General features: G+C 40.8%; 1 protein-coding gene across 5 annotated transcripts in view; it reads left to right on the top strand.

Moving 5' to 3' along the window:
* Positions 1-10,768, top strand: part of NOL4 (nucleolar protein 4) — a gene marked incomplete at both ends in the record, with an annotated part of 200,612 nt that extends 189,844 nt beyond the window's left edge. For 4 of the 5 annotated variants that reach the window (XM_080611782.1, XM_080611785.1, XM_080611784.1 and 1 more), the window contains one exon: positions 10,575-10,768. In XM_080611782.1, the coding sequence (XP_080467908.1) occupies positions 10,575-10,768 (194 nt within the window). Of the gene's footprint in view, positions 1-4,481; positions 4,563-10,574 lie in introns of all 5 variants that reach the window. The other variant, XM_080611781.1, reaches the window with a different exon arrangement.
* Positions 10,769-13,063: the final 2,295 nt, after the last annotated feature.

Genomic DNA, 13,063 nt, shown 5'->3' with positions numbered 1-13,063 from the left:
GTTGCAACCCCAGGTTCCAGTATAGGTTGGGGAACGACCTGTTAGAGAGTAGTGTAGGGGAGAGGGACCTGGGGGTCCTAGTGGACGGCAGGATGACCATGAGCCAGCACTGTGCCCTTGTGGCCAAGAAGGCCAATGGCATCCTGGGGTGTATTAGAAGGGGGGTGGTCAGTAGGTCGAGAGAGGTCCTCCTTCCCCTCTGCTCTGCCCTGGTGAGACCGCATCTGGAATATTGGGTCCAGTTCTGGGCCCCTCAGTTCAAGAAGGACAGGGACCTGCTGGAGAGAGTCCAGCGCAGGGCAACTAAGATGATTAAGGGAGTGGAGCATCTCCCTTATGAGGAAAGGCTGAGGGAGCTGGGTCTCTATAGTTTGAAGAAGAGGAGACTGAGGGGGGACCTTATTAGTGTATATAAATATATAAAGGGGTAGTGTCACGAGGATGGAGCCAGGCTCTTCTCAGTGGCAAACAATGATAGGACAAGGGGTAATGGGTACAAACTGGAACACAAGAGGTTCCACTTAAACTTGAGAAGAAACTTCTTCTCAGTGAGGGTGACAGAACACTGGAACAGGCTGCCCAGGGGGGTTGTGGAGTCTCCTTCTCTGGAGACATTCAAAACCCGCCTGGACACATTCCTATGTAACCTTATCTAGGTGTTCCTGCTCCGGCAGGGGGATTGGACTAGATGATCTTTTGAGGTCCCTTCCAATCTCTAGCATACTGTGATACTGTGATCACAAACTGAGACCATCATTGTCTTTGTGGCTGGAATTTGAAAACACGGAACTCTGTATTTTGTAACATAAATGAATTGACCTAGATTTCTCACATGGTCTCTCTTGCTACTTTAATTTACTGCAGATAAGGATCTGGCATACCAAGTGTTAAATGAGAAATCAGCATATCCATCTATAATATAAACTAAAAATGGTGCAGGTAATTATGTGTCACCATGAGGTTGTATGACCCTCTGAAAAAAACCCAGCTTTGTCATTGATTTAGACAACATTCCTTTCTTCTTACATTAACAAGATTTTGTAATGGACAAATGTAAATGAATTGTATTATTTGTTTGAATAGTCCCCCACATTGATCTCATACAAATTTAGAGCGAAGGACAAGGTTTGCCCATTCTGATAACAAAGGTATTGTCTGTCTATCAGCAAAAAGTGATTACTCTGGAAGCCTGATGGTGTTTGCTTCCAAGAACCATACTTAAAATATGTCTCAGAGGACAGGGAAATCCCTGAAGGTTTGTCCTGGCTGATCCCTCTCTGGCTGAGGAGAGTGCTGTTTCAGTACATGGGCTGACATAGGCAAGATGGTAATTGTTCAGCTACAGCCTCTATATCCAACATGCTAAGCAATTTTCAAAATGGGCTGCAGCCTGTGAGGAGTTATTGGTATGTGGTGTCCTGGTGACCTTCAGTTGTGTCTGCTTCCTCGTGTCCCCCCACATCCCAAAATCCTCAAAGATATGTGAATGATTTGCATTAAGTTTTCAAAAGGCTTTGAAAAGATAATATTTCAGTTGTCAAAAGTCTTTGACTTAAAGAGTGAATGATGATTACAATGGTTTCCATATGCATGAAAAACACGTGAGGTACTGAATGTGATCTCTGGTCAAATATTTTCATAAGAGTAAGACAGGCTGTGGAAATCTGATTTCTTGCAAAAAATGAACAAGAACTTTAAAATTGTCTTTTACATTGTGTCAGAGAAGATCTGAGCCAGTTCCCACTGAAAACAGTTGGCATTAGCTCTTTTACCCAACTAAGAGTAGCATTAAACTCCCCATGTGTTATTTGTCAGCAGCAACCATCAGATTTGTCCTGTTTTACATAATCTTAAACTGTGAGGAATCACAACTGTTTTGTGCATTTGTTCTTCCCTTCAATCCTGTTGTAATAGGATACAGTTCTGTAACTCCCATTTTTCAGTGAATTGGGGGGTTTAGGCAAAAGTATTCTATGTCACCTCAACATGAAATTTTAAAAAAATGAGGTACAAATTCAACATCATAAATTAGTGTTGTTTTCTGATTTAGAAGCAACATTTTCTCTGTTCCTTTACCATGGAGGACTTCAGTGCTTTTTCACAATTAAAGCTCAAGATGGGTTCTGCAGGACAAACAGTGATTATTCAGGAACTGCCAGATGGTGCACAGCTAATGCAGCCAGGGAACTGTGCAGGACACTGCATTTCCCTGGGTAGCATCCCTGGGGACTAATGGATGCTTATAGTTTGCATACTGACATAGGCTCAAACATTTCTTCTTGCTTGCCTTTCCCTACTTGCACTAGAAAATTTCATTGCCCTCTTGACAGACCTTACAGGACAGTTGTTTGCAGTTGTTATGCTGTTTCAAGGACTCTTGTTCCTAACATATGCAAGGCTGTTACAATGGTGTTGTGGTTTAAGCCCAGCCGGCAACCCAGAACCACTCACCTACTCGCTCACTCCCCCCGCCCCTTCCTGTCCCCACTCCCGGAGGGGTGGGGAGGAGAATCAAAATAATGTAACTCCCACGGGTTGAGATAAGAACAGTTCAGTAACTAAGGTATAACACAAACCACTGCTGCTGCCACCAATAATAATAATGATAAGAGAAATAACAAGGGAAGAGAATACAGTCGCTCACCACTCACCGACCGATACCCAGCCCAACTCGAGCAGTGATCTAGCCCTTCCGGGTAACTGCCCCCACTTTATATACTGGGCATGACGTGCTGCGGTACGGAATACTCCTTTGGCTAGTTTGGGTCAGGTGTCCTGTCCCTGCTTCCTCCCGGCTTCCCCTCCTCCCTGGCAGAGCATGAGACTCACAAAGTCCTTGGTCAGAGTAAACATTACTGAACAGCAACTGAAAACATCGGCTTTATCAGCACTGTTCCCAGGCTGAAGGTCGAAAACACAGCACTGCACCAGCTACTAAGATGGAGGAAAATGACTGCTACTGCTGAACCCAGGGCAGATGGTTAATGGGTTCCCTTTCTGCAGGATAGGATATTTGCTCGTGAATTGCTTTCAGGACCTAAGAAAAAAATTAAGAATGCATGTCTTTTTCAATTTAGTAACCCATGAAATGTTCTTGTCATGTTTACAAATGTTCTCCTAGAGTAAAAACAAATATACACCTCAGTCAGGATGTGTGTATAAACAAATACAGTCTGGTTTTGTGTATCTGCTAAAGCAGAAAAAAAAAGGAAAAGTTGTTAAAGATAGCTAAAACTCAATGCTTGAATGCCTTTTTCTGGACCTTCCCTGAGTAATATAATGACTGTGTCTAGTTAGCTCTTCTATTTAGTACTCCAACTGATGCGTGTGTTTTTTGTACTGTGACTCAATTAATTTGTTTATTTCCTCCTTCATAAAGTTCATCCCTACTCTGATCCCACCTTAGCTGTCTGCTTGCCCAGCTGTTCTGGTGGCTCTGGCTCTGGGACCTCTCTGTGCCTGCTGTTGCAGTGTTTCCTCAGCCTGTCCTTTCACATGGCTAATTATAGAACCATAATTAGCTCCTTACACAACTGTATGGGGCAAGCCTTCATGAGACTGCTCAATATGAACAAGCAGAATGCAACAGCTTGTACAATGACCCCTTCTTTATTGTAGACAGGAAAAAAAAAACACAGCAGGAAAAGGCTTGGGCTTAGAGCACCAAGGTCTCTTTTTTCCCCTGCTTTTAAACCCTTTAGGCCAAGCCAGCTTGACTGGAAACCTTTACCCCATCACCAAGAAATCTGTGGGTTGGGGAGAAGCCTGTGGGTACATTGTCCTTGATTCTTATAAATCTTAAAAGAGAGCTGTTCTTTGAGAAGGGTGGACTTCTGTGGCTCTCTTTTTAAGGCTAATGCAGTTCCTGCTACAGAACTGAATGGAGAATCTACAAGGTGGGGTAGCCCAGCGGGTGCAAACAAAACTTGCTTGCCAGCTTGTAGCCAGCCACCAAGGCTTCAGCTGGCCCTGCTCCATCACACCTGGACCAAGCTTGGAGGGATGGCCCAGCTCAAGGGCAGGAGGATGAGGAGAAGAGGCAGGCTGCTCTGTTAGGAGCAAAATCTCTTGCTGTTTCCAGAAGCTGTTGAAGTCCCTGCATGTTGTCTAAGCCTCTCCTGACAGCGTGGGATTGCCCCACCTCCCCATGTGTTTCTGTCCAGCAGGTTGCCATCCACCCTCTCCTGCTGACTGTCAGCTGTCAGCACTCTCTGAACTCAGGGCGGGCTTGTCAGAGCCTTGCTGTCCATAGCCACTTTTCCTGAAGTCTGTTTTCCCTAAGAGGTGTGGACAGGAGTTGTGATGTGAGGTTGTTTCTTTTGCATCATTACCTGGTTTTCTAGGTGGAAATGTCAGTCATTTCCCTTTGTGTGTATAAAAAGAGAGGATGTTTCAGACTCAGTGGCTGATTGGCCATGCAAAACGTGCCCTCATGTCATGGTAAGAGGAAGCAGCTGTTGTATCTCTGTTTTTCTACACAGATCTCCAGCCTACCTCCACCACAGCTGCAACTCAGCACTGCATCCCAGGCACCACAAACGTCCAGTCCCCTTCCAGCTCAGGTGAGTTCTCCCACTGAATCTGAATATGTTCACACCACAAGCAAATCAGCCTTCCCGGTCCTTCTGCCTCCTCGTCCTTCTGCCTCCTGAACCTTCAGGTGGCACAGCCCTGCTGAAGATGAGCTGGGGGAAGCTCCTGGAGCTGATGCTGCTGAGTGGTGCTGCTTCACTTTTGTATGTGACAGTAAAGAGGATGCCTCATTTCTGCAGCCTCAGATTTGGTGAGGTTGTAACCTTCTGTAAAATGTTGGTATTTGCATGATCAGTAGAGGCTTCTTGGCAATAAACTAGGAGAAAAAAAAAAAGTCCAGCTGAGCATATCCAGTATATAGCTAATTCTTAAAGTGCTGACTGGGTTACCCGCAGCATGGCTAGCCACAATGTAGGGGTTGAAAGTTTTTTGCTGTGGTTGATCTCTCCAGCTCTTTTTTATACCTCTACTATTGCACGGTCTCCTGTGTTCTCAGTGCTACCCTAATGGCATCAAAGTGGAAAGAGATGAGACAAAACAGCTTGGCTCCAACACAGCTGGAGCCTGAGGCGTGAAGGGATGCAGAACAAGGGCGATAGAGTTAGGAACCAGGGAGAGTGCATTTAGCCCCATGTTAAAAAGGCAAAATGTGGGCTTGGGAGATGCTAAATGGTTTGACCAGCATTGTGGCAAAGGTGGGAATTTCTTGCTGGAAAATGCTGGCTGAATTCTAGAATAAAATCATCCTTACATTCCTTGTCCCCTTCCCTCGTCTTCAAATTACCAAACACATGGTATATGCAAGTATTGATCTGCTCCCACTGTAGGAATGGAGATGGAATGTCTGTGGATATATTGGGCAGTATCCTACTTTTCTAGCTTTGTTCATAGTTCAAGAGACAGCCATTATGACAGGGCAGGTGTATGCCACCTAATTAATCTCCTATGGTGGAGAGGAAACATTACTGTTTCCTCACATAATCATTTCATCACAAACCAGTGTGTTTGATGATTGTTGAAAATGCATGATGATAATTTCTGTGTTTTCAGGCATTTCTGTGTTTTCATATCTCTTTCCTCAGGCAACACAGCAGTTTTTTCTGCTATCTAATCTATCTGAAGGTGTGTTTTCCAGAGGGAAAGTTGTAGAAGGGAGAAGGAAACTTAAAAGATCCAATTCATTAGTCCCTGTTTTCTTGATCTGAGATCTGGCACTTCAAACAGTAGTGTTACTCACATCTGCTCTGTATTTGAAGGCAGGAGGCAAAGAAACATTGACAGATGCGTAATGTCACAATAAAACATTCTTGCAATAATAAATACATCTGATTTGGAAAAAGTAGCATACTTTGATAGCTGTTTCTATTTACTTTTATTGGAGTATGTGAGAATCTAGTGCATACTTTTAGAGCCACTCATGGTAAAAAAGGGGAGAAGTGCAACAGAAAAGATAGGCAAGAAAGATTCCAAGGCATGGGCAAATGTATTTTTCTATAATGAAGTGCCACTGTGTTTTACATCTTCACTGATGAAAAAGGTTGCTCACTTATTAATGAGAATGTAGAAGCATGGCTGCTCAAGCACATCTAACTTTTAAAAATTATTTTTGTTATTCTAAATTAATATCTGCGATAGTGATAACCATTTTGAGAGTCATTGACACATTCATTATCCTCTCACTAGCTGTTTATTATAAGATTGGTAGCTACCCAGTGACAACGTACAATTCCTAAGGGATTTTTGCTGAGACAGTTGATACTGTCTAAGCAATCAGTAACAGCACATCCACATCTGACCCATATTTTGGAATTTGATATAAATCGTGTTGCTAATGTGTAATGCACGAGGCAATAACTAGTTCCACTTAAATCTTGTAATTCACAGAAAACCCATTTGTCCTGCAGTGTATTTAATTTTAGGTATTCCAAGCAGCTAATTTGATAAATGATTGTCCAGCACATTAAGAGTAGGTTTTCAGAGTTCTCATATTCAGCTTGATGTTGTTCCAAAAAGAACAGTTTCATTTCACGAGGGCAATCAGGTCTATATAACTGGACTGACGTGGCAAATCGAAAATATTACCATGTTGAAGTGTCAGTCAGGTGGCCTTCACAGGAGGCAAAGAGCAATGCTTCAGTCTTCTGAAAGAGTATAAAAGAAAGGATCTGTCTCAGCAATTTGTTAAACCCACTGCTAAAGAGAATGTTGTGCTGTCATAAAAACATGGGAGGTGACAATCGTGAGTTACAATAGTATGCACTAAGAGAAATAAATGAAGTATCCTGTCTTCATCTCTATGATATATGCTTAATCTTTGCTTGAACACAGACACTGTGGAACCTGACAATGTTTGCAGTCATGATTTTTAATTGTCCTGAAGTACTCTAGGATAGGAAGCTGTATGCTAAAATGTGCAGTGTCACCTTGCAGGAACCTAACACTGCAAAATTAATTGCAAAAATACATAGTTTTCCCTCTGTACGAGGATACACTTCCTTGTTCCTGTGAAGACTGGCAGCTTACTAAATAATGTCAAATGAACTAAGGAAATAGTTCTATTAAAAGTAGGGATGGTTATTAGAAGAAATGGTGACAAAGCTGTTCAGTTTTCTCCATATTTAGTCATCCATAGTGATGGCTTCTGGAGATAGAGGTACATAGGTACACAAAGTGTCTACCTTAACCAGCTATTTGAAGACTTCAGAATATCCAGAATCAGCTGGATTTTTTTGTCTAGATAAAGAAATGTGGTAGATATTTCTGAGTAATATTTAGGTTCCCACCTTTCAATAGCTGATTTGCATAAAATTACACAGGAAAAATCTACCCTCTAAGCATAAGATGTATTTATTCCTTATTTTCTGATGACTGATGAAGCTACAGGTAACTGATAGCATTTTTAGCATATAGCTGCCTGGACAACAATTAAGAATCAATAGCACTGCCAGTGAGTGTCTAGCACAGCAATTAAAAGATGAGACCAGTATAATGCATCCAGGGGCTAGCCTGTGACTTAGGGTGTTCTTCCAGAAATAAAGCTTGAGTTGTCATAGACAAACTTTGGAAGTGAGGTGTAGGGGGTAGCATAACATAATTAAAATAACTAAAATCCTTATCTTCACATTGAGCATGGTTTGTTCTCTTTCTGTTCAGCTTTCTGCCAGCACATGTAGCTTCCTTTCCTGAAAAGGCACGAGTGTATTGACTGTCCTGAAACCATACCCGTGAACGCTCTTCTCTGTGTGTGAATTTCTTTGCTTTTTTTCTCAGAAGGCTTTTATTTGAGGGGAAGGAGGACAGCACTGTGGCTTTTTAAACACAAGACAGGAGCTGGGGAGTAGAGTAAAGTAAAATCCTATTTTCCTATTATATAGAAAGAAAAAAAAAAAAAACCCAACTAGTTTGAAGAAGCTGGGGTAAGTTAAAATCCAAGATTTCTTATTTCCTTTGTGTATAAGAATGCTGTATAAGAAAGAATTCCCCCAGACCAACAGGAGTCCTGACTCCTGACGGTTCCCTGTGTGTGCAGATTTGCGCTTCCTCAATCTTTGTTTCCAGTATCAGGGATTCGAAGATACATATTCAGAACAGTTAAAAAACTTCTCTCATGATAGCTAATACAGACATTTAGGAATACAGATCACAGTGTAAACCACTGTGATCCTATGGACTTGTGAGGAGTTACACTCATTTATGTGTGCTGGACATCTGGTCTTCTCCTAGTTTTCCTTTCAGAGTGGTGCTTTTACTTTGTGTGATCAATTTTTGTAAGGAAAACCTAAGAGCTGTAAACAAACACATTTCTATGTATTTTCCTCTTATGAGTGAAATAATATTGTAATATAAAGTTTATTCAATCACTTGAAAATCTGGATTACCAATGAGAAAAACCCTTCAGTTTTGTCTCAGAAAAAGACATGCCTTGCTGCAGGAGCTCTGTTCTGCCATATATTGTTTGTGTGGTTTTGGCTGTGACATGAATGAGAGTCAAGGAAAGAACATAAAAGTTAAAGTAGGTTCATATAGAGCACAATGCCCTCAATATGTCAGTGGTAGATTTTTCACTACAACCTCAATAAATATAGTCTTTAATGGCTTCTTACAACCATTCAATCCAGCTGGCTCTATGATTTGTATACCCTTCTTCTCTGTGCTGGGTTAAGATTTTACTTGGAAATATCCTCTGAGCTTCTTTACGCTGTGATTGTTCCCCTGCAGCGTGAGGTCACAGTGAAACAAATTCACTGAACTAATTGTCCTTTTATTTATGCTTTGTACACTGGAAGTCATTTAAAAGTCAGTTCATTTATGCCTGGGTAAAACTCGATAATACAGTTGTAAGGCTAAGTGGTGTTCGTGCTAGTTGCATAGTAGGAAATAAGATCTAATAGGACCCTGTCTGTTTGAGGATTTTCTCTTCATAGTCCCAGCCCTGCTTTCATTCACTCAAGAGGAGATTTTCATTAACTTCAGCAAGTGTGGGGATATGGCAATCTCTACATTCTTTGTCATCTGCGTCATATCTCTGCATAAGCATAAAAGACAGAAAAAGGTTTATGACCAGATCTTCAGCTTCTGGAAATCAGTGCATCTCTTTCCATTAGTGCTTAAGATAGTGAGTCTAGTTTTGAATCTTGTGATTTTGGTGGGGTTATTTAGGAGAACCTCTACAGTATGAATTGGTGGGTTCTGTATTCTGCAGTTGAATATGCTGCATTTTAAAATTATTCCAGTCTTCTTAGGAAGCAAGGTCCACCCAGTGAGCCAGTGCTGAGGAACCCTTGGCATTGACACACATTGTCAGATGAAATTGAACAGTGACATTTTTCTCATTGGAAAGCAAGATACATTGCTTTGGATAACTTGATCCCAATTTCTAGGAGAGTATTAAGATGAAGATCAGGCTAGTCTGATCTTCTGCATGCCAAAAGTATAGATCTGCTGCACTGTCAAAATGGATGAGTCATATTTTTCATGATTTGCACATTGTAAGCTGCTTGATAGGCACACTTGCCATCTGTATCCTTCTATGTTTAAAAAAGTCCTCAGTCCAATTCTACCTGTCCAGATTTACACTCCAGGAAGTAAAAAAATGTATTATATTAAGTGGAAAATGCAAACATCTCATCAAAGCATGATACATCTTAGCTAATTATTAACTATAGTCAAACAGGAAAAATTCCACACAAAGCCAAACTCCACAATGGCAGATGTTTTCGCCCATCACAGTAACCTGCAGACTACCCTCAGGAGTGCTGTCTTCTGCAGCATACCTGCTCTTGTGAATACTCTTTGATGAAATGATCTAAGTATATTGGTATAAGCTGCCAATGCAACATGGTGATTGCTGCAGATTCTCTTGTCAGTGATCAGGCCTTACAAGATCCTTGCAACATATTGCCAGCTGTACGCAGCCCCCTCAGGTTGATAGTGTACCCCTCACTGAGGCAGCCAGATTGTCGCCAGCCTAATCTCATTCATGTCCAGCTATTTATATAAGCAATCACATGGTGTCAGGGCTAGTCAAGTGAATGACCATTTATCTGCATCTGTAAGGGATTCACAGTCTGGCTGCATGCTGATTGAAGCACAAAATGTGAGAATAGATAATCGGGAGAACATAAGTTTGATATTCTGTGATAAAAAACTGCAAGTGTGCAGCTTGCCATGAAGGCTACAATGGCAGCCAGAGCTGGGGGAGGCACAGGAGGTGAACCTTCTGCCTGCTCACCAGCATCAGATCCCAGGGCAGTGTTAGGCTGCAAGTGGCTTGCGCTGTTGGGATACCCCCCAGAGGATAATTTTCTGTGGACTTGCCCCTCATGTTGTGTAAGTAGAACTTAAAGGGTCTTTGTCATACATAAATATAAATCGCTGTGATTCCTGTCAAGGGAACAAGGCAGTTTTTGCTTGTTTCTGCTACTTCTCACTGGCACCCAGCAGAGAGCAGATTTTGCTACTCTGCATTCATAGCTACAAACCTGTGAAACGTCTCTGGCAGCAGACCTGAAGCTTCTTTTCTTTTCCTTTGTTATCTGCAGGTCCAACAGATCTCAGTATGAAGAGGCAGTTAGCAACCAGCTCTGGATCCTCCAGTAGTTCAAGCTCTAGACCCCAGCTGAGTCCAACTGAAATAAATGCAGTGAGGCAGCTTGTGGCAGGGTATCGAGAATCAGCCGCATTTTTATTGCGTTCTGCAGATGAACTGGAAAACCTTATTTTGCAGCAGAACTGAGTCATGTGACCTTCACATTGGCCTGGTCTTATCTCAGAGTTTCCACTAATGACATTTTGATTTCCCAGAGCACACACTTCAGTTACTGCACAGTCTCTTAGGAGAGTTAATTACCATAATGCCACACTGTTCTTGATCCATAAAGTGATGTGTTAAGGTGCTTCAAGTGAACTTCGACCTCTGGTACTTCTGAGGTACTTTACTGTGTCCAGCCTATTGCTTTTATTTTAGTGTGTCAGCATAAATATCGAAAAAGTGGCTAGAAATTAACTCGTTCTAACAAGTGGAGGAAACAGAAGATGCTGTGATGGTTTAAAAATATATGGTTCAAGATCCAAGTGCAATATTAGTGGAATGTGATACTGACTCATTGGACTTAAAGCTGCAGTATATGGCAAAACGTTGCCAAATGTCCTGTTGCTACAGGGCACAATTGCAATTAAAAGGATCTTGTATTTTAAAAAAATGTAATTTTTATAAGAAACAAAACAAGAGATTTTTGTTTTCATTCAAGATTTTTCATTTTTACTTTGGTAAACTTTTTCACTGGTCCTGAAAATGTTTTGAGGAGCTATTTTAAGTCCCCCCTTCCTCTCTTGAACCCCTGACTGTGCCCTTCTCCCCAACTTCATATTCTTTCTACAAGTAACTCTTGATGCTGGATAATTCTTCCCCCGTGTACTGTAAATTGTCATCTATGGAATACCTTCCAAAGGAAGCATGCATTTCCTGCATTCATACCATTCTCAACTCCATTCTGTAATATATTGCAGCTTTATTAGCAATTAATAAAGAGTTGAGGGTTTTTTTTAAAAAAAGACATATCATTGAGAAATAAAAAAGAGAAACTGATTTCTTACGGTGAGCTCATCTAAATCCATGATCACTGCTGCTGTCCTATACAAGTCCCTCTAGTTGTGATTGGATGTAGATGATGAATGTTAAGAGGTTGCAAGTGACAATCTGAAAATTTGCACTCTGTGTGTATTTATTTTCTTTTCCTTAATTTAAAGAAAATTCTTACCAAGGAAGTTCATTGACACTTCTGGTATGATTTGTATAATTCCCAGGCCTAGCTAAAACATGTACAAAACTGTAAATGGATGCAGCTGCAACTGTAATAAAACTCTTCTCTCCCCTTCCCCACTCTTCCCAACCCCTCTATTTCTTATTTTATAATATTGATTACACATTAATGGTGTTTTCTTTGTGCACTATGGCAGGCTTATTTTTAAGTATATAGAAAAAAGTACTTTAGTTTATGCTTACTGTACTATCTGTTCTGTTGTTTAGCTTTTGTTGAATAACAAGTTTCTTGTGCATTCCTAAATTTGCCTTATTTCATGTACAAAATTTTATGTAATTCCGTTTTTGACAATGAGTTTAAGGCATCAGTGATATTTTATATCTACTTGTTACATATAGTTTTCCAAGTAATGACTGTGATTGTGATCAAGTAATGTGCACTTTTTCTTGTAACTGTGGACATTGCTATGCTTTTTTTTCTCTAGTGTTTCTAGAATTACTGTTGCTTACAGTTATGTAAAAGAAAAAGAACTTTTGTGATACTGTTGGTGAATATTAATGTGAAAAAGCCTATGAAATATGAGTATTTTGGAGGTACATAGATACACAAACATCTCTAAGTTGTGGACTGATGTTCACATATTTAAATGAGAATTCAAAACCTGAGGGCTGGAATCATTTCCTCTGTTTTGTTTGGGTAAATAAACAGATTTCTGTGTTTAAATACATGATTGTGAAACATTATAACATTTAACTTGACATAGCATTTAAAGCTGTAAATGTTATTGTCTTTAAACAGGAAGAAGGGCCTTCCAGCCCAATTCATGCAGACACCCGAACTTCATTTCTGAAAATTATTGAGTAAATCCAGTAGCCTGATCTAGCTGCAGCTTTACATTAATGAAGAATTTGGTCGGTAGGAGCCAGAAGCAGGTGGACAGTAACTCATGAGATCCTAGTCACTAGCATTTTATAATTGGAAGTGCAACCTTTTTGCCACTCTCCATTTAGTCTTAAAAATCTAGTGGATGTCTTTTTAAAGGCACTTATTCTTGGATATGAGAATATTGTTGCAAATTCTTACTAGTTGCTGCCCATCACTTGAGAGATGCATTTGCTCCTAACATCTTCTCGCCATCTTCTCACTCTTGTGAAAGCCTGTATCTTGTCTCTACTATAGATGTGTAGTTGTCTCAGCTTTTGTGTCACAAGGCACTCAAAAGCCTGTTAGGAGCTAAGTGCCTTTCTCCTCCCATCCACTTTCAAGTG

This window comes from Psittacula echo (assembly GCF_963264785.1).
Source record: "Psittacula echo genome assembly, chromosome: 2".
NCBI lineage: Eukaryota > Metazoa > Chordata > Aves > Psittaciformes > Psittacidae > Psittacula > Psittacula echo.
This window is presented reverse-complemented; position numbering and strand designations above follow the sequence as displayed.